This window comes from Gadus morhua, chromosome 15 (genome assembly GCF_902167405.1).
Source record: "Gadus morhua chromosome 15, gadMor3.0, whole genome shotgun sequence".
Classification (NCBI taxonomy): domain Eukaryota; kingdom Metazoa; phylum Chordata; class Actinopteri; order Gadiformes; family Gadidae; genus Gadus; species Gadus morhua.
Genome location: NC_044062.1, coordinates 16,057,672 through 16,081,646, shown reverse-complemented (window position 1 = coordinate 16,081,646; position 23,975 = coordinate 16,057,672). Strand labels below are relative to the sequence as shown.

At 45.4% G+C, this 23,975-nt stretch overlaps 2 protein-coding genes and 1 long non-coding RNA gene across 5 annotated transcripts; 2 read left to right on the top strand and 1 right to left on the bottom strand.

Moving 5' to 3' along the window:
* The first annotated feature begins 110 nt into the window (after nt 1–110).
* Nucleotides 111–5,988, top strand: LOC115560495 (leucine-rich repeat-containing protein 27). Of its 2 annotated transcripts, none has more exons than XM_030379945.1 (11): nt 111–225; nt 519–729; nt 873–1,003; nt 1,181–1,239; nt 1,671–1,823; nt 3,163–3,373; nt 3,664–3,747; nt 4,461–4,563; nt 4,827–4,918; nt 5,522–5,648; nt 5,784–5,988. In XM_030379945.1, the coding sequence occupies exons 2-11, from the start codon at nt 520–522 to the stop codon at nt 5,868–5,870; spliced, it is 1,257 nt and encodes a 418-aa protein (XP_030235805.1). In that variant the 5' UTR covers nt 111–225; nt 519; the 3' UTR covers nt 5,871–5,988. The 2 variants fall into 2 exon arrangements, with proteins under 2 accessions (XP_030235805.1, XP_030235807.1); XM_030379947.1 differs by having other exon boundaries at nt 111–255.
* A 434-nt stretch (nt 5,989–6,422) lies between these two features.
* pwwp2b (PWWP domain containing 2B) lies at nt 6,423–14,078 on the top strand. 2 transcript variants are annotated; one of them, XM_030379336.1, is made up of 3 exons: nt 6,423–6,742; nt 8,905–10,632; nt 11,941–14,078. In XM_030379336.1, exons 1-3 carry the CDS (start codon nt 6,483–6,485, stop codon nt 11,945–11,947), a joined length of 1,995 nt encoding a protein of 664 aa, XP_030235196.1. In that variant the 5' UTR covers nt 6,423–6,482; the 3' UTR covers nt 11,948–14,078. The 2 variants fall into 2 exon arrangements, with proteins under 2 accessions (XP_030235196.1, XP_030235197.1); XM_030379337.1 differs by having other exon boundaries at nt 8,905–10,636.
* A 353-nt stretch (nt 14,079–14,431) lies between these two features.
* Nucleotides 14,432–16,531, bottom strand: LOC115560048 (uncharacterized). Its single transcript, XR_003979671.1, has 3 exons — nt 16,383–16,531; nt 14,826–14,912; nt 14,432–14,577 (listed from the first exon to the last, which is right to left on the bottom strand). It is a non-coding gene; the product is annotated as an uncharacterized LOC115560048 (long non-coding RNA).
* Nucleotides 16,532–23,975: the final 7,444 nt, after the last annotated feature.

Genomic DNA, 23,975 nt, shown 5'->3' with positions numbered 1-23,975 from the left:
ATATTAGCTTTTAATTTACATTGTTTCTAATGTAACTGTAGACGGTCATTTTCAATTTGCGCCGCGACTGACTGCTGACAGCTGCCGTAGTTATTGTTGCTGTCGTTACTATGGTTTCTAATTTGTTGGAACGATTTCCCTCTGACGAGAGCGTTTCGTAATCGAGATTATATTCACTTGTATAACGTATATATCTTTATCTGCTGTAGTAATCAATTTAGAGCGGTGAGTAAGGTTGATCCTGGTTGATCAAAAGTAAGGATAGCTGTGTACTGTTCGCGTCTTAGTGACAGCTAGCAGATAGTGTGTACTGGTGTAATGCTAGTTATGCTGCGATCCGGTACAATCATTCTGTTCTGGTCAATGCAATGAGTGTTGTTGAAGAATTATAAATTACAAATTATATCACGTTTGTGCTTGCGTGTAAAATAATTTGATTGATGAATGAAGCCGTCATTTAAATAAATTCAAAGAAAGTTTAGTAATGATAGTGTTTTAATGGTTAAACTGTTTCCTAGAATGGACTCCACAGTGCAAGAGCACATTCCAGACCTGCAGCTGAGTCGTGATTATGGGAACACACTGGAGACCCTTCAGCCACCCGTGCTAACCGACAATGCTGAGCCCAACACAGAGCCCTCTCCACATGTTGAATCCCAGACATTGTTTCTAAGCAGAAGGAAGTTGAACGAAATCCCTGAAACTATTCTAAGACATAGATCACTGAAGGTCGGTTTGGATTTCACTGTAGACCCATCAACACACACAAACCATACCTCAACTATACCTTATACAAATTACTTTTTTGTCTTTCAAAAATATTTTACCCACTTTGGCAAATTAGTTGTAACTCATTTGCCTATTTCTTTTAGGAGTTATATCTTGAGGGCAACAAGTTAATCAATCTTCCAGATTCAATGTTTGTACGTTTACCCCACCTGGTGTGGTTGGACCTCAGAAATAACCTAATTGGATCACTTCCAGCTGGAATAGGCTCTCACAGGTATTGATTGAAGTGCCTTTCATGAGGATCCTGTATGTTATCAAAGATTTCTGTGGCGCAGATACATTTATACAAGCATTTAACAGCATCTGCTCCCTGGGAGTACAGCAGTTTCAAACCCCTAACTGATAATAGTATATTGTAATTGCTCATGAATTTGCTCCTTTGTTTCCTCAGGTATCTGAAAACACTGCTGCTGGAGGGAAATCCTATCTCAGAGCTTCCCCCAGAGCTTGGTGAGCCAAGCTCTGTCCCTTCTGCCAGTGTGTAGTCTGTTGTAGTCTGAGTTGTATCCTCTGCCTGTGAAACTAGCCAATGTGTGACCGTTCCTTCACGCTAAACACCCAATTCATTTGATCAATGACACTGTTGTAATACCCCTCAGCAAAATATGAATACATTTTGTCAGGCCTTTACCTTTACACAGGATAAGGATTCAGTCTAAAATAGATGCTAAATTAATTTCACAATATGGTCCAACTGAACATGTTAAAATCAGCGGAACACTTATTCAAAATAAGATACAGTTCTTTAAACTCTGATCAAATATATTAAGATGTCTTGGAGGAGCAGAAAACTATTAAGACTTCTAAGCTATGAAGCTATAGATTGTGGTAACTTTATATATAAAGAAGACCCTATGTGATTTATCCTTCCCTCTTCCTAGGTAATGTTCTTTCCCTCAAAGGCCTGAACCTGAGAAATTGCCCCATCCGCTCCCCCCCTAAGGACATTGTGCACCAGGGGCTGGAGTGTATCCTCCAGTACCTGAGGAGCGCCATGGCCGAGCGCCCGGTCAGTGTCCAGAGGTCTCATCCAGGTGAGAACTGTCACCGGACATTCGTCTAACCGACAACAGGGAGATCATTATGCCAATGGTCCCCTGCATTTCTCTAAGCCATCTGCGCCTCGTTTTCTTTCAAAAAAAAGGAGAAAGAAAAACGAAAATAGCTCTCTGCCCTGCTTCCACTCGAGTGGTGTGACTTCTGTTCCCTAGGAGACGACGCCCAGCAGTCGGCTGACCCCACCAACCCCTTTCCCTGCCCCTCCGCGCCTCACCTCCCCATCCATAACTCCCTGCTTTACAGATCTGGAATAATTTTAGCCGCATAAAAAAAAAAATCGATAAGCTCTGGGCTTCGCTTGGCCGTGTTTCCATCATTAAGCTTTGTCTACAGCTAATCATCCCTAGGAGCAAAGACAAGCGCCTCAATCCAGTTCTTTATCCCTCTGTCTACAAGGTTATTAACAGCGAAAGGTCTCTGTGTCTCCGGGGCCAGATATATATCCAATTTCATGGGATACTGTGTTTTTGTTACCGATCATCGAGATGATTTGATTTTCTTTGAAGCTCGCCGACTTCTTTCAGTAATGGGCTTATCAAAGATTTGCCGCCTTCAGCTGCTTATTACAATGTCAAATCGCCATTATCAGAAAGTATTTAGGTCCATAGTGTCATGGGGCATTAGCCTGCTTATTAAAATAGTCCACATCCAAATTCAGCCATCTGGGAAATTGTTGTTGTGTGAAACTGTGAATTTTTACCATCACTTTCAGTTAGTCATTTCAACGCCTATCTGCAGTAGTATAAACATTCATATTTTCCACCAGCCACCATGTCATATTGTCATTGTTGTTGCTTCCTTCCTGTTGTTGCTTGGTTCATTTCCTTAAATAATGACATCAATTGAAGCCACTGATAAGGATATATATATTTTTGTCTTCACAATTTTGTTTTCTTAATATCCGCTCACAACAATATAGTTGAATGCAGTTAAGCACCAAACAGCGGGCTGGAATATTGATCCTGATAGTTTCCAATAAGACGTGTGGCCGCTGGTCTCCTCGGCAAGCCTCCAAAGTATTCTCATCAGTGTAAGCAGGGTCTTGGAGCATTGTTGAGTTATAGAAATAGAAAAATATGGATTTAGACACTATAAAGCCCGGTGTGTAAATGTCAAACCAGCAGCAGATTACCAGGGTGCAGCAGTAGGGTTGCTGGTAAAAACATCAGCTCCTGCTGGAATGTCGATGTCTCAGGTGTTCGCAAGAGATTTGAAATTTGTCTGATGTTTGCATGAGAGGGTGAGAGTAGCCACTTTTAAAGTATAGAAGTTAGAAACATTGTTTAACACCATTTGATTGGTTGATTTACGCAGACGGGCCCCCCGTGGAGAAGCTCCGGCTGTCAGCGCTGGTGAGGTCGAGTTTGGAGTCGTGTGGCGAAGACGAAGAGGAGGAGGAGGAAGAGCAGGAGCTTCAGAGGTTCAAGGAGCTTAAGCACAAGATGATCCTGCTGGACAGTGCTGAGCTTGGCTCCAGCTCCCCCAGTACCACACGGTCGCAAGGAAGCCTGCCAGTTGTCAAGAGGTATACTGACGGCACTGTAGCTTAAAGGGTACGTTAGTTTGGAGATCTTCACTGATCAAAGTTTAAAGATGCGCCATAGGGGAGTGCGTGCTGTGTTGGGCCTTGGGGGAAGAAATAACAGTAAACAACGTTTTTAATAGTATTTAGCTGGGAAAGCAGCCAAGTTGAAATACAAACATGTCAAACTGTTACGGCAGAATGCTTTGGAGGACAATTAAAATGTTGGCTATTTTCAAACTGTACTTCGGAAAGAAATAAGCTGCATTTTCACAACCCTGTGAGTTTGACAGCCAGTTTGGGAGGTCGGGAAAAAGGAAAACGGCAGCGGAGGAAGAACTGAAGGAAAAGCAAGAGCTTCTTGAACAGAAGAAAAAGTAAGTGAGATTCTGCAGCCTCCAGTCGGAGGCTTTTAGAAACAGAATATAACCTATTGATTGCACACCTGCCATTTAGAAGGCTGAACTACATGAAAAAAATAAAACAGCTTTGCGTCCAAGAAGAACCAAGGATGAGTGCCCTGTTATCCGTTTTCATCTTGGAAAAGCAGGTTGTGTCCATTTTTATGTGATTAGGATTGTATATGATTGGAGCTGTAGGATTTTTTCTTTGTGCTTTGGACAGTACTCCAACATGTGGCAGAATTGACTCGTCCTTGTGGAATGTAATTTTTTTTTGAAGAAGAAGCAATTTAGTCCTTGGCTGTGATTTTCAGTCGCGTTTTTGACCTTTTGGAAGTCATTTTTTCTAACCTTCGAAAAGGACAATGTTCTGTCGTCACAAAAAACATAATATCAAAGCTGCCCTAGATCCCCAGGGATATAATGAACCTTTAATCGAACTAGATAATTAGCCTGTATCAAGGTTTGCAATTAAAAATAACAGGAACCCAATTCAATGTTTCCCATTGCTGACCATGATTGGGAACCAGTCTAGTTTGGGGAAAATGATTACTTATATTCAAAGTTATTTGGCCATCAAATCTAAAGCCTACTAGTCCCCAGCCCGCACCACCCCCGGTTAAAGATTAACCCTGAGATATGTTTTGAAGAGTCGATAACAACCTTCCCTCCCCCTGCCACTCCCATAGGGACCAGGAGCTTCTTCAGAAATGGCGCACTGACGCAAAGGTCATGCAGGCGCAGAAGGCAGCGAGGCTGGAGCAAGAGAGACGAGAGAACCAATTGAAAGAGGTTACAACGTTACTTTAGTTTGTAGGGAATTGGATAGGTCGTTTTCCGTTATCAATTGACTGTATCAATTGATTGATTCAATCTCATTAACTTGCCACCAGAGGGCGGCATAACACCAGTTCTCTCCCAAAAGCTCTGAAACAAATAGGAATTACTAACAAGATATCTCTCTTTACCGCAGATTCTTATGATTTAGCCATTAATTTGGTTTAGGAGCGAGGGGTCAGATAACAAATATAAAGAGCTTCTTTTCTCCGGTGTAGGCATTGGAGAAGAAGCTCTCCAATAGTTCTCCCAACCCAACCCAACGGCAGCAGAGGGCCCCTGGGAGCCACAAAGAGCAGGAGGAGGCCAGGTCATTTGGAGTGATTGAAGATGGGATGTGATGCTTTTGGTTTAAGTACAATAAGTGCCATGTGTAGAGTACATTATGTTCCAGCAATAAGCACACCTAATAATCTGCTGTGTTAGTGAAACATAAAGACAACTCACTACATATATGCTAAAGAATTTAAGATTGATTTATAGGTTCCAGAGAAAAATGCCTGTTGGCAATTAAATACATTTTTCATCAATGCCACTCTTCAACTCAAATGGTGTCTGTAAATAAGGAGAGCTAGAGACACCTAGTGGAACAACAAGGAGTATACAACCCCAAAGTATTTTCTTTGTTCTTCTTCACCCATTTTTTACCACTGAAAATGACAGATTTTTGGGCATATACAGCTGGATGGTGCCTATTACTTATCTTTACTTCCTTAAAGAGATACGTAGCCACTGATTGTCGTTCATTTGGCTGCCATTTAGCCCAAAGTGGCCTTACATGTACCCAGTCTAACCATCGCCCATGTGTACACATGATGGCAACATGGAAAAGTTTATCTAACAACGTTACTGAATGATACTGTAAGGGTCTAAAAATAAACCTTTTGACCTTTGATCTGTGATGAACTGGTAGAGCGGCCCGGGACCGTGAGCTGGAGCAACGGATTCGCAAGCAAGTGCAGATGATGCAGGAGAGACGTGGGAAACCCAAAGGAACAGTAAAAGAAGAGAAGGCCAATGCGGAAAAAGATATGAGAGAGGTCTGTTGTAAAAAAATATATATAATGAGACCTGACAGAAGAAATCACGGACACAAAAAAAAAAGGCTTTTAAGACACAATTTGCCTCAAAATAACAACCTTCAACACTGAATCCAGTTGTTTTTTTATCGGCAGACACTGAAGCTGCAAGCTGAGCTCCTGAAAAGGAAACAAGATCGAGAGAAGGAATACCGATTCACTGCCTTCACTGGAGACATTTAACCAGCTTGTCCCAATAACTAAAACATTTTGGAACACTTTGTGGTTTGGGTTGTTTGTATGTTTTCTTACTTGTACATCTGTGACATGTATACAATAAATAATAATTACATAAACTACATACATTGTGTTGTTTCCACATTTCTAGCTATCTATCTCATTATACTCATCTATAGATTTGGTTCAAGGTTTACTTGACAATTGTTAAAACCCAAGACTTTCAGAAATCTTCAACATGTCTGAATCAAACAACAGTTAATACCATTGCATTACATATTACTGTCCATTAGGTAATCAAATAGGATGTTGTTCATTTTGTGGTTGTTGTTGTTTTTGTGATGTATAACATACATAAGCTCATACATGAGATTACAAGTTTATGTATAAACAGAATCTAACTGTAGAGCAATGTATTCCATCAAGGTGAAACCCATCGTGAGATAAAATGGTAAAGCTGTCTTTACATGGAAAGTTGGGATTAAATGTATCATTTATTTGCCGTTTCAAGTAAAACAGAAGGGAAGGCCTTATCTTGAGAAGATTTTGCTTCTCTGCGTGATGTCACCAGTAGCAGAACTGTTGTAATTGACTTGGAGGGGGTGATGGCGTCATTTCATGCCCCGGTGTAGCCTCCCGTGCTCGGAAAGAGAGGGGAGTAGGATATTAGGCCGACGTGATCGTGGCTCCCTTGGCCGGGATCAAGCACCGCCAAGCCGGACAACTCACCCGGGAAATATGGAGGCTGCGGCCGAGGAGCTGCGGGCCGGCTCTCGGCTACCTGTCATTATCGATCATGTTATTAACGATACACTGGTCGTGACGTTAACCTTTCGAGAAAGAAGCTACACAGGGATATTACTCGACTCCAACAAAAAGTGAGTGGTATATCTTCAATTTGAACATTATGGTGTAAAATAATTGGCTAACCGTAGCTTATAGCTAATCTAACTCGAATGCTATCATATCCAAGCTAGCTTGTTAGCCTACTGGGCCTTGTTACAAAAGACATGGATGTATTGTAACTGGCATAGCAGCTATGTTACTAGCTGCTATGAGGCTAATACAAAGCCTTTTATGATTTTTAGATGCACTGTTCCTATAAAGAGGTTATATTTGATCTATCCTTGTAACCCATCAAACATATCAATATATTTTCTAACTAACTTGCACAATTATAGCTGATGTCAAGGGGTTAATCTATAGCTCATTGTTAGCTCTAATAAATCTCAAACAAGCTGCAACGTATCCAGACATTGGTAGGCTATATTTGTACACTTACTCTTTTGTTAAAATGTGTATTGTGTAATTGGTATTCATCTTGAAGTCACCTGCCTTCCTAACTTGTGTTTCAATACACATCCCTTTTTGATTTAAGCTACATTGAAAAGAGCCCCCCTTACCCAACACACATTCTGGCAATATAAACAATGGAAGAGGACAAATCGAAGCATGCAAACATATTAGATTTGGTGATGGGGTTTTTATAGATCGTATGGATGTTACTAGGAATCAGAAGGGCCCCTTGCAAAAGGTTGCTTCTGCTGGCAAGAAAGCATAAGCATGGTCAAGTCTGAAAGCCACAAAATATAGAGAGAGATGTATTGTTTTAGATGTGTGTCCTGTTGTGCATATCTATTCAAACTGACAGCATAGATATAGATATAAGCACATGTTCTTACTTGTGTTCAGAGTACCTTTTTGAGCAACTAAGTTTAGTCTATTTTGAAATCAGAATCTTAACAGCTTTCCCCATTTTATAGTATGCCTTGGTGATATTCTTGAGAACAAATACACATTAATGTATACATTTAAAACATTTGCTTATTCAATAACTTTACTTTGGCTAAATCAAATCAGGCCTTATCTGTGATTTTCTTTTGTTTTTAATCATGGAAATAGATTTGATTTCATTGTCACAGGTAATATCCGCCTTCCTGCCCATCCTTTTAGTTATATCTAGAAGCTAGTTATTGTTTGGACTGTGTAAAATAGCAACTGTTTATTGTGTCATGGTTGGTCAAGTGCCATGTCCTTGTGCTGCTCTTAGGACTGTCTGTACTCTGTCAGGAACAGCACTGTTTCTTTCCTGTCGCTCACTGTACCCACTGACTGTTGGCTAGTATATCCCTGCTGTATGAAACACATTGGAATATACCAAAGGGATCATCCATGACTTATGGAGATCTGCCTGCCAGTTTTGTGTCTTGGGAGAGTTAACCTAACTAGCATCCCAACTGTACCCTAATTAATAATTGCACTTCCCATGTGCCCTGACGTTGATGTGAAAACAGACAGAAATCTCTTGGCTCTTCTCCTTTTATCATTGAATCCCAAGTGATTCCTGAGATTGTTTTTGTTCACTGTGATGTTGGTGAGGTGGGGGCTTTTGGGCTTCCTGTAGTCTCTTTGTCTGCAGTCTCTAGACTAGGCAGCACAGCCATGTTGCTGCTGCTCTGCCAGCCTCTCCCTAAAAGGCTCCTTAGAGGCCGGGCCTTCCCTGAACACGTCTACAGGTCTCCAACAGTGGTAGAGAACATGAGAATGTACTTAGACCAAGACATACAGGGAGTTTTTATGTGGTTGTAGTTCTAGACGGCAACAGGGAATGCAACCGTCTGCCTTCTTGTGCTTCCACGTCCCAACCCCCACACTTTTAGCACATTTAGCATACAGGTGATAGAAAGCGGCCTAGTTGGAATAATAGGAAACAGCAAAGCAGGGCTCTTTAGTCAGTATGTCAGAGGTATATTTAAAGTTTAACACAGCTCACTTATATTGCTTGTTAAATGTTTTACTTATGCCATTGCTTAATCTGAACCGTTGGAAGTTTCCCTCAACCAACCTAGTCAGGGTCAAATTGAAGGCATGCATGAGTTACAGCTCTAGGGGAGGAAATGGCATAACCAAAGAACTTAGAATGTCATGTGCCACTAGACATTTGTGTCTCCATATTGTTTGTATGATTTTCATTTAATTTCCCTAACAAAGGGTCCCCTGAAGCACCTTTGTCATTCAACCCATCTTGTTTTCATCATAGGACCGGGCTGTTTTGTCTACCGGACGTCACCGGACGTCTAGCGGATCTCGCAACCAAACCAGACATATTCAAGTTGGGTTGTGAAATCCCTCAAGTTCTGAGCGAGGACCCCGTTTTGATCGATCCGATTGAGGCGTTACTCATGCCAAAGGACGAAAACACACTTCCTGAGGACGATGCAGCCAGCATACCAGCCCCGTGCCCTGTGCCCACGCCGGTACTGGCTGGAAAGACTCCTTACCCTCCTTATTTTGAAGGAGCCCCTTTCCCGCAGCCCCTGTGGGTGCGCCACAGCTACAGCCAATGGGTGCCCCAGCCTCCCCCGAGATCGATCAAGAGGAAGAAGAGGCGGACCCGAGAGCCCGGCCGCATGACCATGAGCACGATACGTCTACGGCCGCGTCAGGTGCTGTGCGAGAAGTGTAAAAACACGCTGAACAGTGACGAGGACAGCAAGGACGGCACCGGCAGCAGTACCAAGGGCTCCAGGAAGGAAAACACTCTGCAGAGCGACGACGACGGCAGGGAGCCCCCCACCAAGATGGTGAGGAAAGAGGACACCGGCAAGGACGCAAAGAGACGAGAGAACGGGCCCGGCATCGACAACAGGCGCCTCAGGAGGGACAAGAGGGTGGAGGTAGACGTGGAGAAGGTTCCCGGTGTGGTCATCCCGCACAGCCCCGTCATCAAGATCTCGTACAGCACTCCACAGGGCAAGGGGGAGGTCATGAAGATCCCCTCGCGGGTCCATGGCTCGGTCAAGCCGTTCTGCCCGAAGCAGTTGGTGCACAACGGCCTCGGGGAGGACGTCAAGCCAGCCTCCGATCCCACCAGGGATCAGCGCCACATCCTGAACGCCACCAGGTCGGGCCTCACCGTGTCCATTCCCAAACTCAAACTCACCAGGCCCTACACCACCGTGGGCCCAGAGCACCTGCCCTCTCCAAAGATCCTCCTGAGGCACCCACCGAGGGAAGAGGACGAGAGCACAGTGGAGTACGAGGCGGAGCTCGTCGGGGGAAACCGGATGCACAGCCCGCGGGCGCCTGCCCCCTGCCTCCCCGACTCTGAAGACTCCCGGGAGGACAAGAACTCTCTGGCGATGTGGTCGGGGAGTTCCGGAGAGGAGGCCGGACGGGGTCACGGCGACCTCACCCTCCTCATTAACTTCCGCAAGCGCAAGGCGGACTCGTCCAGCCTGTCCGTGTGCAGCAGTGACAGCCTGGACGAGTCCAAGTCCTTCAGCTCCGAGGGCACCTCGCCGGAGCTCTGCGACCTGGCGCCGGGCGAGGACCTGTCGGTGACCTCGTCCTCCGTGCCGTCGCTGGACGGCTGCAAGACGGTGCCGCCCATCACGGTGCGGCTGCACACCCGCAGCATGACCAAGTGCATCACGGAGGAGGGCCACGCCGTGGCGGTGGGGGACATTGTGTGGGGGAAGATCCACGGGTTCCCCTGGTGGCCGGCCCGGGTGCTCAACATCAGCGGCAGCCACAAGGCGGAGACGGCCAGCTGCGAGGCCAGGTGGCCCGAGGCCAAGGTGGCGTGGTTCGGCTCGCCCACCACCTCGCAGCTGTCCGTCGCCAAGCTTTCGCCGTTCAGGGAGCTCTTCCGGTCCCGGTTCAACCGCAAGAAGAAGGGCATGTACCGGAGAGCCATCCTGGAGGCGGCCAAGGCTGTGGGCCACGTGGACCAAGAGATCACATCACTGCTCTCCCACTGTGAAACGTAGGTAGGTCCACCACTGTTAGACCTCCTTCAGGCACTCGCTTTAGACAAATAGTCGTCCAGCTCCTACTGTCCAGGATTTTTATGCAGTGAAAATTGTGAATGTTAGTTTGACCAGGTGGAGATATTAAAGACCCACACAATTGAGACCATAATGTGCATTCGAGTAGGCTAGCAGCCTAGCACCATGTTTACGTGATTTTAAATGTCCTCAAGTTTACCACGGCCAATCTGCACACTCATAATGGCGTTTGCACAGGAGGCGTTTATTTGTCTCGATCTCATTCAGTGTTTACTGTTTACAGCTTTCAAAAGAAAGGGGCCTAGACATCAAAACGATCTATGAGCGTACATGCATGGCCATCCCCCCTAGTTAATGGAGAGAAACAGCCACCCTATATTGTGCTGTTTGTCTCCAGTAATTGGGGCACCAAATGGACACAGACTACGCTTCACTGCAGGCAATATGCAAGTCCTTGTGCGCAAGCTGTTATAAAAATGGATTCAAAATGAGTGTTCCTACTCATGGATGTCATCCATTGAACATTATGAATTGGTATGCCAATCGCCTCAAATCAGTCAAAGGAAGTAATTGTTCTCTTGAGTATATGGTTATATGTTGAATAAATGACGGGGGGGGGCATGGCTGCCTCATAAAGCAGCCTCAAGGTACATGAAAATGGGATAAATTGATTTCCACTGATTACACTTGTGTATTATTATATATGACCTATATTCAATAGTTTCATGTACGCACTGAAGAGATTAGCTTTTATTACTATAGTAAATCAATTATAATAAGAGAACAGTCAAACACACTGGTATAACTTAAATCTAGCTTGGTATAATTGCCAAGTTGTTTAACCAAAAATGTTTTGCTGTGTACTTAAAAATATACATCTGGCAGCCCTTTCTGATAAGGCTGTGGTTGTTTACCCGGCTTGCCAGTATTGGGCAAACTGCCAGACCTGAAAACACGCCGAAAGGTTAAAAATGTTAGGGAATGTTACGAGATCCAGAAAGGCAACTCCCATGCTCTGTTTACTCTGGTCTCCAACACAGGTGCGTGCGTGCGTGCGTGCGTGTGCGCGCGTGAGAGAGATATGTTGATCTGCCATATTTGTAGGGGGTTACGAGGCGGTGGATTGTAAAGTGTAGTTGTTGAGCTCCTAGACGGGTCCTAAATCAACCTTACGTGACATGGCGCACCACGGTCAGGCCTTGGTCACTTGCAGCTTCAACGCCCCGATATGGGAAGTATGACCCGGTGTGCTTTATGACATGATTGGGTTTCTCCTTTCTCTGCAGGGGCTAGGAGCAGAGGATCTGTCACTTGAGGTTTTCCTGAACTCTGTCATCAAAACCCAGGAGGGTAGTACGTGCCGTTGCCACGGCTACTATTTATAGGCCTTCCCTTTTTTTTCTCTTTTTTTCTCTTTTCCTTTTTTTTCTCCCACCAAGCTGGAAGAAAATGGCCACCAAGGTGGAGCGTTGTTGAGACTGAATACGGGAGCAAAGAGAACCGGTCGGAGGTCCGCTGCTCTTCTCTGAACTATTCCACTTTTTTTTCCTATGTTCTAGAGTTAAGAGGAATAGCGACACTACAAGAACATGAATGTATTTATTACTTGTTTATTATCATTGTTGTTATTGTTATTATTAATATTATTATTATTATTACTACTACTACCATCCATTAGGTCCACCATTCTTCCATGGTCATAAACAGAACCTATGAGTTGCTGCTGCTGCTGTCCCAAACCATCCTGAACAATCGCCGTGTCCGACTCAAGTCCAAAGTCCGAAAGAAAGACGCAAACACAGTCCGATGTGCTACGCTAATGTTGCCTGAAATTGCAGTTCTCTGGACCATAGACACCCTATCCCTCCCCCCTATCCCCTCACCCAAGGACTGTTGAGGTAGGCTACAATATATTAACAAAGGAAAGGTCTTGGTGAGATCCAGTTTGCAAACGGCCAACGTTTCCACCCCAGCCTCCTCCTGTCCTCTGGGTGTGTCTCTCAGACGGTATTAGTGGTATCATGTTTGTGATGTGTTTTAAACGGGCGATACCAGTGCCCAAGGTCAACAGAAGGTTCCTCTGTGCCCTCCTCCACTCCTTCCCATCCATCCCCCCCCTTCACACCTTTTTTGTTTTATATAAAGTTTATTTTCTGCACCACTTAAATTATTGAATGCATCATGTCGAGAACAAAGCACTTTATCTGTACCATGGTGGCCTGCTGTGAGCTCTGTGTCACTGACACTAGCGTAATATACAGCCCTGGTAGACATGTGGGGTGGGGTGGGTTAGGGTGGGGGGTCGGCTAACTATGTATGGCCTTGAAGATAATCCGTTTTTTGTTTTTTAAGGCATTGTTTTGAATAATGGGATAGTAGATCGTAGACCAGACAACTGTTGGCGGTTGGTTGTGTACACTGTATTCTAGACTTGGGTGGCATGTCTCTCCTTCTTGTGTCTCCTGTCTGTCTGACACACACACACACACACACACACACGTACACACGTACACACGTACACACACGTAAACCCACACTACAAAATCCTCCAAGTAAATTTTCTCAGTGCTGTTGGGAGATTGAAACTCGGGACAGGCAATGTGTCACAGCCCCCTATGCATCCCCCGTTAAAAGTTTTAGATGAATGCCTATAGGACAACATGTTGTTGTGGAATACTGTGAATTCAACTGCCTAGCGTGCAGAGCGAGGGCGAGAGAGAGAGATGTATTGGTCAGGGGGGATGTGCTCGATACTGGCTTATTTCCGCCTGTACTTATTGAGCCCCTGCAAGGGATAAGACTGCAAAGGCTGTCCTTTGGTGACCTTTGGCTTAAAAGCAACAGTCATGGAACTGATGAGTGGCGGGGGAGGGGTGGTGAGTGGATGACTGGTTGAGGCAGAGAGCAGGGCCGGTCCTAGCACAGCCCTCACAATGCAGTCTGACTTTCAGAAGTACAAGGAAAAACTGAATATTGCACACAATCAGCCAGCCTTCCTACTTTATTTCTGTTGGCCCTTTACGCCCCGCCTCCCGAGATAATTCTATTTTGGATTTTTTTATTTTTTTTTAAGCAAGTGGAGATGGGGACGAGATGTGTGAACGCTAGCTGACTGACCGTCCCGTGGTGCTGTTCCAGTGGCTTGGCTAGCTAGTTTTTTTTTTCCCAGGGCTGCCCATTGCCTCAGGGGGCTTGGGTATCGGCCCTCGCCCCCCATCCCTCTCCTCCTTGCACCCTTAACCCGTTATCCCTCTTACGGTATGATTGAGAGGCAAAACGGTCATCAGGATATTCATGTGTGTGAGCTACATGGCCGTTTAACATTGCCGCCGTTGGGTCAATGTTATTGGCCATTCTGAGTTGTTTCGTTGTCGTTTTTTTTTTTACATGTACTGTACATAGAAAATAAAATATACAAGCAATACCTTTGCGGTTCTCTTTCCATTTTATTTCAGTTTGTCAGTTATGTTTGGGTTAACAAAAGTCGGTTAAAACCTTTTCTTAGGTTGTCCCACTCGTTGTACATTTTTTTAATCTGATCCTTTTGTTTCTGCTTCATATTGTTTGCATTTTGGAAACACTTTCTAGTTCCCTTGGCCTTTTGTTGTCCAAAATTTGTAGGAGAAATTGATTTAACCAAGGTCTCCGTTAATGCATCCGTTTAAATAAACTATTAAACGGTCTCCAAACTCTTATCAAGCCAGAATGACTTGACAGTTTCCTTATCACTGCTGTTACTCAGACGTTTTAATGCTAGATACAGCTCCTCGAGTACATTTCAGATGGTAACTGAATCACGTTGACCCCATTGGTTCCTCTGGTCACATGCTTCTCTTTTCCTCTTATCACACTACCTCAGGTTGGCTAACCGCTTGAACACATCATTGTTTGGTAGACTGGTTTCTGTCGCAGAAAGGTTTTCCCTGAGGGAAAAACAAATACCCAGGATTTAAAATTTAATTCAGATCTCCATTAGCCAACACAGAAACGTGGGCAACTCTTCCTGTGGTCCAGACGCAAAGAAAATAAGCATATCAAATATTGTTTACATGGAATATGAGCAATACAAGTTATAAAAACAAAAAACACTGAACAAAGAAAAATGGCAACAAACAAAGAGAAAAACCAACAAATAGTTGCAAACCATTAAAACCAAAACATCTCATCTTACACGTTTGAAGATGCAACCGATATCATCTTACAAGATGAAGGGTTGAGACTTGGGTCACCCGATGTGAACTGTAACTGTTTATCAACTCTGAAAAGAAAAGTGAGAAGGTTGTAGTATCCTCCAGCGTCTTATTTCCCATAATGTATATACCGGTAATAACTCTGTTGGAAGAACAGAGTTATTATGCTTCCTTAATATAGACTATTTTAGGGGTTACGAGTATACAAGGTCTGTACTTTTGGAAGCATTATTTTGCTATCTATTTAATCACAGTTCTTTGGTATTTATGGTTGATCCCCTTTCAGAAATAGAATAAGGACGGTCAGTGTGTCTGTTACACAACTCTCCATTGGCCATTAAAGGTTTGCTGACCCCTCGGTCGTCCTCTATCTCTGGATCAGATTATTATTTTTTTCTCAAGACTCTAGGCTCAATCCCCAAGGCCACAAATATTCACATTCAGAATTCCATGGCTTGTTTCCTTAGGAGCTAAAGATCCCAGAAAGAATGAATAACACACAAGCAAAAGTACAGGCGCTTCTGGGTGCAACAGGATTCTAACAAAGCACAGCGTTCTTTCCCCTTCAAGATGATTATTTTATTATTTGTGCCTCCATCTGCATTATCATTGGTTCGGTTTTTGTTGCTATTTTTGCTAGTCTGTTTCCTTCCACAGGCAGGAATTTTGCAATCTGAGCCACACACACGCACAAACACGCACGCATGGACCCACAGTGTAGTTCTGTAGTTCGGAAGGCTTCATAAAGTTGAACCTGAATGAGACAACATATGTTTAAAAAATATATACATTTAGAACATAGTGCCTTCCTAAAGCTATGTTATAAGAAGCTGCTCTAACGACAGCACTCTAACACTATAACACCTCAACTATGGTATGAGAAATCACATGGAACATGAACCTGTACTTAATAAACATTTATATTTCAAGAGCCTCATGAAGATTTCATATGCCTGATTGTCCATGGGACCACTTCTATAACCGAGCAGGCTGCCTGAGAGTGGGATGAAGGTTCTCATCACCATACAGGTGGGAGTGCTCCATTAGCGCTAGTAGTAGTAAATGGCTTTGGTCCTGGGGGGAAACACAGAATCTATAGTGAGATTTAGATGTACAACTCCTTCCTCAGCATGTATAGACCAGCCCCCGCACACCGATCAGTGCAGCACACTAAAACGACCCAACTGTGTTTATATCAAAACACAGCACTCTCACTCGTACACATAACATACACACAAACACGCACACGCACTCCACTACACACGTTTTCCTGCCTTTCCTAGTTCATAGAAAATCCCGCCCTTCTTCCACGTGAGCTCCCCCAGACAAGCATCTTTGCCCCCCTGGCCCAGCCTCCTAAAACCATATCCCATTGATGGATGCAGGCACACGCACACACACTCGCCGACCCCCCCCCCCCTTGTGTATTGCGTCATTTCCTTCCCTTCACCTGCGGCCGTCAGCAAGAGTAGCGTGGATCAGTGGTGCACCAGTGGTGAACTACACACAAAAAAATAATAAAAGCAGTGTGCAATTACCGCTAATGATATGCCTCCACGCAAGCTGGGGCCATAATTAACTCTGGAGGCGGTGGTGAGCCCGGGTCCACGCAGGACGCTTGGCTGAAGGGGAACAGCAGCGTGCGCACGACCAGGGCTGAATTTAGCTCCTTGTTGGTGGGAGTGAACTAAGCCCCGGCCCTGGCTGACAACACGGCCGACCCCGCCCCAGATTAGGCCCCGCCCCAGATTAGGCCCCTCTGGGTGGTCCTGCCACCGAGGTGTGACACGACGCAGGCCTTCGGGGAGCAGTCCCCCATCCGGGAGGAAGCTGTAACCCTGAGGAGGGGAGAGGAGGGGGGGGGGGGGGGGGGGTGGGGGAGGGCGTCATGACAATAGGTGGACTTGAGTCCGACTTGTGCTGTGTGTATCCGATATCATTTTTAGAGACAAGGGGAGTTCACGTTGGATGTGATAGCATTGTATTAATCCCGGTAAGGAAGCTCACGTGTCCTGGCTTGTAGACGGTACGTAGACAGACAATGTTGTTGGCGGAATAGTATAGATAGCGGCAAGTATATTTAGCTGACAGACTCTGTTAAAGCCAGCCTTGTCTCTCTACCACGTGGAAATGCGGTTTCTCTAAAGTAAACAGCCTATTGCTGGGCGGGAAACCTTTTGAGTTTGGTGCTTATTCCACCTGTTACACTGGTTTCCTCAGCGTTTAAAGGGTTAGCGTTTAGGGAGTTTGGAAAAAAAAGAAGGCGAGGCCGTCTTGTCACTTGTCCATGCAACAATGAACACTCTTTCACCGTGTCCTTCATGCGTGGTGAGTCACTTCGGTCTCTCGCCATCTCGGTATGTTTATTGTACCGGTTTGCTGATCTGGGCCAATTCATTGCAGGGTGTTATATTGATTGCTGCACTCTGATCCTTAACTGTATCCTAAACCCAATTTGCATTGGTGGCAGCTGGCATGCCTCTGCTATAAGCTCCCTTTTCTGCCTTTGATTCTTTGTTATGCAACAAGGAAAACAAGTTAATTTCACATGTCTGAAGCCCATCCACAAAAAAATAAACCCCTTTCTTCAGTTAAGCAGTGAGGAATTCAGTCAGCTCTCCTTGTTTCTCCTTCCTCCATCAAAGGCCCGCTGAGTGTATTTCTGCCACTGCTCGGGGCAAATCACATCAACAGCCATCTGCACATCCGCTGCCTGTGCGATGCTAAGCTATGATGTGCACTATGTAAGCTTGGTTATGTCAGTGGATGATTACCCAATCTTAAACTGCCATTCCTAATGTTGTGCTTCCAGGAAGGCAGAGTACAAGCATTCCCACGAATCTGGGTGTTGTCCTGACACGCCACGGACATCTCCACGGCTGTGGTCTGAGCCTCATGAGCAGGGTGAACATGGGAGCACGGGTGGGGGGTGGGAGGTTAGAGACAGCAAACCACCGCTTTGAGGAGGACAGTGAACACAGCGGTGTAGGCATGTCTGCAGTTCATGCCAATAACAACGCGACCGAAAAAGGTTGTATTACTCTGAAGGGATCCTTTTTATCATCTCGTTTGACGCTTATAATAACATTCTGAGCAGGTCAGTGGCCAAAAAAAAGCACTTTAAGACGACGTACAATGACTAGCTTTTGACCATAAGGGTTACACTGCAGCCACAAATATGCCGCAATGGCCAAAGCGCTCTTGCTCAATACTGAATACAAAAAGATGATCCTCATTAGTCACCCTGGAATCAAAATAATGGGGAAATAGGGTTGAGAAAATCCCTAAATAAAGCTTTAAATCAGCTCTCTGCTCTGCCTCCTGAGGGCCGCCACCCCCCTCCAGCCCGAGCCAGACGGCCAGGGGCCGCTCAATAGCAGCCGTCCAGGAGCCTGGACCGGGGCCCGGCCCCCTCTGGCCTCCCCCTGGAGCAGCTGTCACTACTGGGGTCGTGATGAAAGAGAGGCAGTCAACCCCTCCCCCGCCGCTACCCCCCAACCCCCACGACCGCCCACATCCCCCCACCTCTTACCATGCTGTCTCTTCACACCGCCGGGGCAAAAGGGGTGGGAGAAGGAGGGGGGGCGGGGTGTGTGTGTGGGGGGGGGGGATCCATCATAATAGTGGAGAAAGTGTAGAACCCAATCATAACCTCGTAGAGGTCATCATGGTTGCACAATGAGACCGTACGTGCGTTGAAACATGTGGCGGACGTTTAAGGTGGGTTGAAGTATTTTCAAGTAGTTCTTTCCATCTGGGGCTCAACATTTCTCCACGTTTTGAGCCGGCAGCCTTTGTGTCATTCCTTTGTTGCCTCCTCACACCATCTCGACCTCCTGCTACTCCTCCAACTCCTCGTCCTCTGATGCCTCTCTCCTCTCGCCACTCCTGCCCGCCTAGGGGTCCCTGGCCCATCATGCTGTTCCCCCACGGTGACGTCCCGTGTGTTCCTCATTTAGCCCCGGCCAGGTGAAACATTCTCCGGAGTTGTGTGTTTGTGTGACCGGTGACCCGTAACTTTGTCAGGGTTAAAAGAGGACGGTTAGGATCGCTGGGGTTGGAAACTCTGAGTCAATCCTGTACTTTCGCTCTTTGAGTGAAATACAAAGGAACAAACCACTAATTGTTGGTGCTGACTAAGCCTTACATATGAATGGATAAGGAACTATGTGTCAACGCAATGCATAATTTGTTTTATTGGCGAAACAGAGTTGGGAAACAACGGTTTTATAACGCAGCCTGAGTGGAGCGGTCGGGCTGTTAAAGTAGCGCTGCACAAATGTAAAGGTTCGAGCATTAAGACATGAGTGACGTTCCGTCTTGAATAACAAACAGCCAAGTCAAATGGACATTAAATGACTTTTTAGCCTACATCTCTTTGCTTAAATGTCAGTGTGTGAAATCTGTATTGTTAAAGGTCTAAACAACGGCATGTTATGGTCAGTTATGGCCCCGTCCTTTGAGTTCTCTGACCTCCGTCTTTTTATGCATCATGTATTCAGACAGTTTGCTGTCATTTAGAGGGAAGACGCCGACATTCGCCAAATTTCCATTATCCGTCCTTTTCTTACCTCACCTGAACCAGCCAAAGGAAATGATGCGATACAAATCACACGATGAATCATCGATGGAAACAGCGGCAGCAAACCTGCCCCAACAAAGGCCAAATACCCGAAGCAAATGGGAAGGGATCTTTCTAAATGTCAAGCGTTGCACTGATGACAATGGTTTACTGAACCTGACACATCCGAAATAAAGCTGACGCATAAACAGCTTTAATTCACATGGACACTCAGAAGTACGACGTATTGTTTAAAAGTACCATCTGTCTTCTATGGCGTCTACATTGTCTCCTGGATTCACTTTAAACAAGGGACATTTATTTGACATAATACACCGCTAACAAACATTGGCTGGGTGTGTGTGAATATATGACACACCTTAACCCGGCCTTTATCGAGGTAATAAGTAATCGGCAGTAACCAGCATCCTGTCTCACTCTGTTTATTGAATGGGGCTTGGCAGCTTTTCCACGTGACATTCCTCTTGCTGGCACAACCCAGCACCTATGAATCCCCTGTGTTCTTGCACCCCCCACCTCCTCCTCCTCCCTCTCCTCTACCTCCTCAAATCCCCCCCCCCCCCCCCCACACACACATAAACAAACCCAAACACATACAAACACCACAATTGTCTGCGCCTTCTGCCAGCATTTTTGCTCCTCTCTGGCTCTGTCTTCTTTTCTGTCTTTTGTTTTAACACCCTTCTTAGGGGGTTAGGGGGAAGGGGGGAGCTGTCGCCAGGCAACCTAATGGTCAGGTCCCCTAGATCCTACTGAAAGGGTATTTTAGCAAGATAACCCGATTCGACTCTGTGTGTGTCTGTGTATGTGTGTGTGTGTGTGTGTGTGTGTGTGTGTGTGTGTGTGTGTGTGTGTGTGTGTGTGTGTGTGTGTGTGTGTGTGTGTGTGTGTGTGTGTGTGTGTGTGTGTGTGTGTATGTTTGTGTGTGTGCACATGCCTGATTGTGTCTGTGTGCCTAGTGCATCTGTGAGTGCATGCATGCATGGCTTTGTGTGTGTGTATGTGTGCTTGTGTGTGTGGGGAAATTTGATGACCCAAGGTCATCGATGTTGCAAACTTCCAGCACATCCCAGAAATGAAAGCATGCAAGGCCCAATGATAATGAAGAGCGTCCTTCCAACATAAACACACGTAGAGTGAGCCAGTATTACGGAGATTGCCAGACATCATCTCACTGTTAAACACTATTTGCCATACTGCCATTTAACTACTTATAATAAATTCCTCACACCCATCTTAACCTCAGTTTCCATCGCTAAGGAATTCGAGCAGCTTGCCCTGAAGCGCGAGGGTCAATATCTTGCTGTGTTGGAGTGATAAAGGGGAAGCTCAGCAAGTCCACTGGGCCCTTTAGATCACTGCTTATCAAGGCTTGATTCTTTTCAGCTTTTCTCTTTTTGAGGGACTAACTTTACTTGTTGCGGGAAATGCCTGTTGCTCTATTCTCCCATGCAAGGGATTGATCATAGCAACTACTGTACTACTAGATCTCTTTTGAGCCAATGGACAGCCTGAATATGATCCATGGATGGGTTAATAGTGTCTGACCATGCGGCACTCATAGCAGGAGGACAGACTAGCCTTTGACGTCTCTGTGGATTTTAAGTTCTTCTGTAATTAGGCTTTCCATGACCTGCTTCACTATGAGTGGTGCCGATTTAGTGTATTGCTCTGGTTTCCTGAAGAAGATACGATCCAAGACTGATGGATTGCCTCATTTACAACCAGACAGATGGTTGAACTTCTTTTGTCAAAAGGTTTTAAGTCTTCATCTCTCTGAAAGTACGAAAGAATTTATCATTTGGTTAATTGTTGTGATTGTCACACAAAGATTATTAAGCTTTCTGTACTCAACTCAAACATCATATGAGATGTGAACTGTTCCAATTAGCATTTAATTTCCTTTGGGTTTTGCTTTGCAATCTTCTGGGGTCACTAATGTCAAGTTGGACAATCCACGCATTTCAACACCTGGGACCTATATTCAGCCACTAGTCCTGTTAATTTGTCTTGGCCCCATGAAGTCATGCTGAATACTCAATAAGCCGGACAATATGGATAATACATGGATCCTTCCCAATGTGCTTTAGAGGGTGGCTGGCTCCATTACGGATCCCTTGACTAAACTTTTTAATCTCCGATTTACTAAGACGATCGAAAGGTGTTGAAACCTGCCTCTATCCTCCCTCCTATGATGTGATAATCCTATTTGCATGTGCGACCCAACGAACATTAATCAGATGAATCGGCAAGCCTCAGAAGCATGTCTTTGAACAAATCTTCCTTGGAAAAAAAAGTGGGTGTGCGTACATCTCCAACTATATTTTACCAATACACCTCCCCTCTCAGTGAACACCATTGCTTTCTTTTTCTTTATTTATATTTCTACAAGCCCTTCTGTATCCCCCCCTCCCTTGCTTGTTTTCGTATCCCTTGTGTTCGGCTCCTGCCAGGGCCCCCGCAGCAATGCCGGCCCCATCTGGGAGGACCCTGCCCTCCTCACAGCTTGATCCCACCGACGCCTCCATTGTCCCACTAATCCACCGCTATTAACATTGCATCACCACTAGGGCCTCGAAACAGCCTGCAATCTAATTAACAGCGCCCGATTGGGGTGGGGCGAGGCATGACACACACACACACACACACACACACGCACGCACACATGTATGTGTGTGTGTGTGTGTGTGTGTTTGTGTGTGTGTGTGTAAGTGTGTGAGGTTAACAGGATCCGATGGATTAGCGCCTAGGGATAATGGGTCCAGGCTGGGCCGCTACAGGTGCCAGGATGAGAGGGGGCCTCACCCGAGACGGGCGTCCTGATCTTCAGTTGAGACTTGGCAGCACGGCCGCCGCCTGCGCCGAGACATATGGGCGGCTCAACGTTGCTCCGATACCGAAGCTGCAATCAGATGTCGGGGCCCTTGAACTGGTTAAAACACAGCCCATCGATTGCAAAGTCGCGTTTTCTGGTATTATATTATATTATTATATATTTCTGGTATTTAACGGGTAAAGTCATGGATACATTAAAAAAGTAAAAGTGGATATCAAGCGGATGTTATCAGCATATAGGAATGCGGTCCAGAGATAATGGTGCTGATAATGAAGGACACTCTGTACTGGCTAGTTAGCATCCGCCAAGTCAAGGATCTGAGTCATGGACTCTGGATCAATCTCTGAGCAAAAAAGTGGTATGGGTGGATCCCTGGTGTTGACGTAGTTGGTGCAAGAAGCCCCACAGTGGGCACATCAGCTCCAGAGAGTCCGGCGGTGGAAACCTCCAGCAGTGGACTAAAGTGAAGCAGGGCTTTTTGTGCGTCAAGGTTGTGGTTGAGCTAAAGTGCTGCCTTGCTTACTGTAAGTCAGCCAGCTGAGCTAGCAAAGCACACACCGCCTGTGGCCTGGGAACTATTCCTCCATATTACTGTGTGTGTGTGTGTGTGTGTGTGTGTGTGTGTGTGTGTGTGTGTGTGTGTGTGTGTGTGTGTGTGTGTGTGTGCGTTTGCGTTTGCGTTTGCGTTTACGTTTGCGTTTGTGTGCCCGTGTGTGTATGTGTGTGCATGCGTGTGCGTTTGCGTGTGTGTGTGCGTGCGTGTGTGTGTGTGTGCGTGTGTGTCAATGTGCATGAGTGAGTGGGTTTGTGTATGTGATTCTTGAGACATGAAAGCGAGACAGCTCCATTCCAAATCATACACACCCTTCCCTCATGGTTGACATTCTTTGGCCTTGTATGGCAGACAGGGATCAGATTGTGAGCTCCGGAGGAGAATATTACCCATGGGCCCCTCTGACTGGAAGACTGCACCACCGCAGGAAGGCACCTCCACCCTGATCCAACACCTCTGAAGGACCCTGATGGATACTCCTTCTACCGCGTCAAAAAGATGTCTTATATAACGACCACGTCTTGACCACTTTATCCTTTATTTGAAGAGCATTGGAATAAAATCGAGAGAAGGACAAGTTTTTATTCCCTTTCAGACCCTCTACTGAAGACATCCTGATTAAAACTATCATTAAGTTATATCCCCGTTATGAAAGATGATGGATTTCAGTCACACTTCCTTGCTCGCTGGCTCTCTCTCACTGTCTGTCTTTCTCTCTCCCTCCCCAGGGTCCCATATGACTCAGTGTTCACAGCCTATTGCTCAATGTGGCCAGGATAAATGCCAGAGGAAATGCCAGTCTATGTTCTCACAGCCTCATGGCGGTACACTCATTATCTCTGTCTTTCCATGTGTGACAGTCAGACATGTTGAAAAATAAACAGGACATCTTGACATTGGAGGACATCAAATTAGTTTTTCGTTTCAAAAACATGTAATTTTGCTCTTCCTTCAGACCATAAATGTCTCCATGTATCTATCGAAACCAGACCATCACATAACTTTGTGAAGGCTTCCAGGGAAACACATTTTCAACATTTATGAGTTTATTTAACCTCTGACTCATGGTGGAACATATGGTGTTGATTTGAAAGTCAAATTTCTTGCTTTGAAATATAACTCGCTTTAGATAAAAACGAAATAGATAAGGGTAGTGGGAA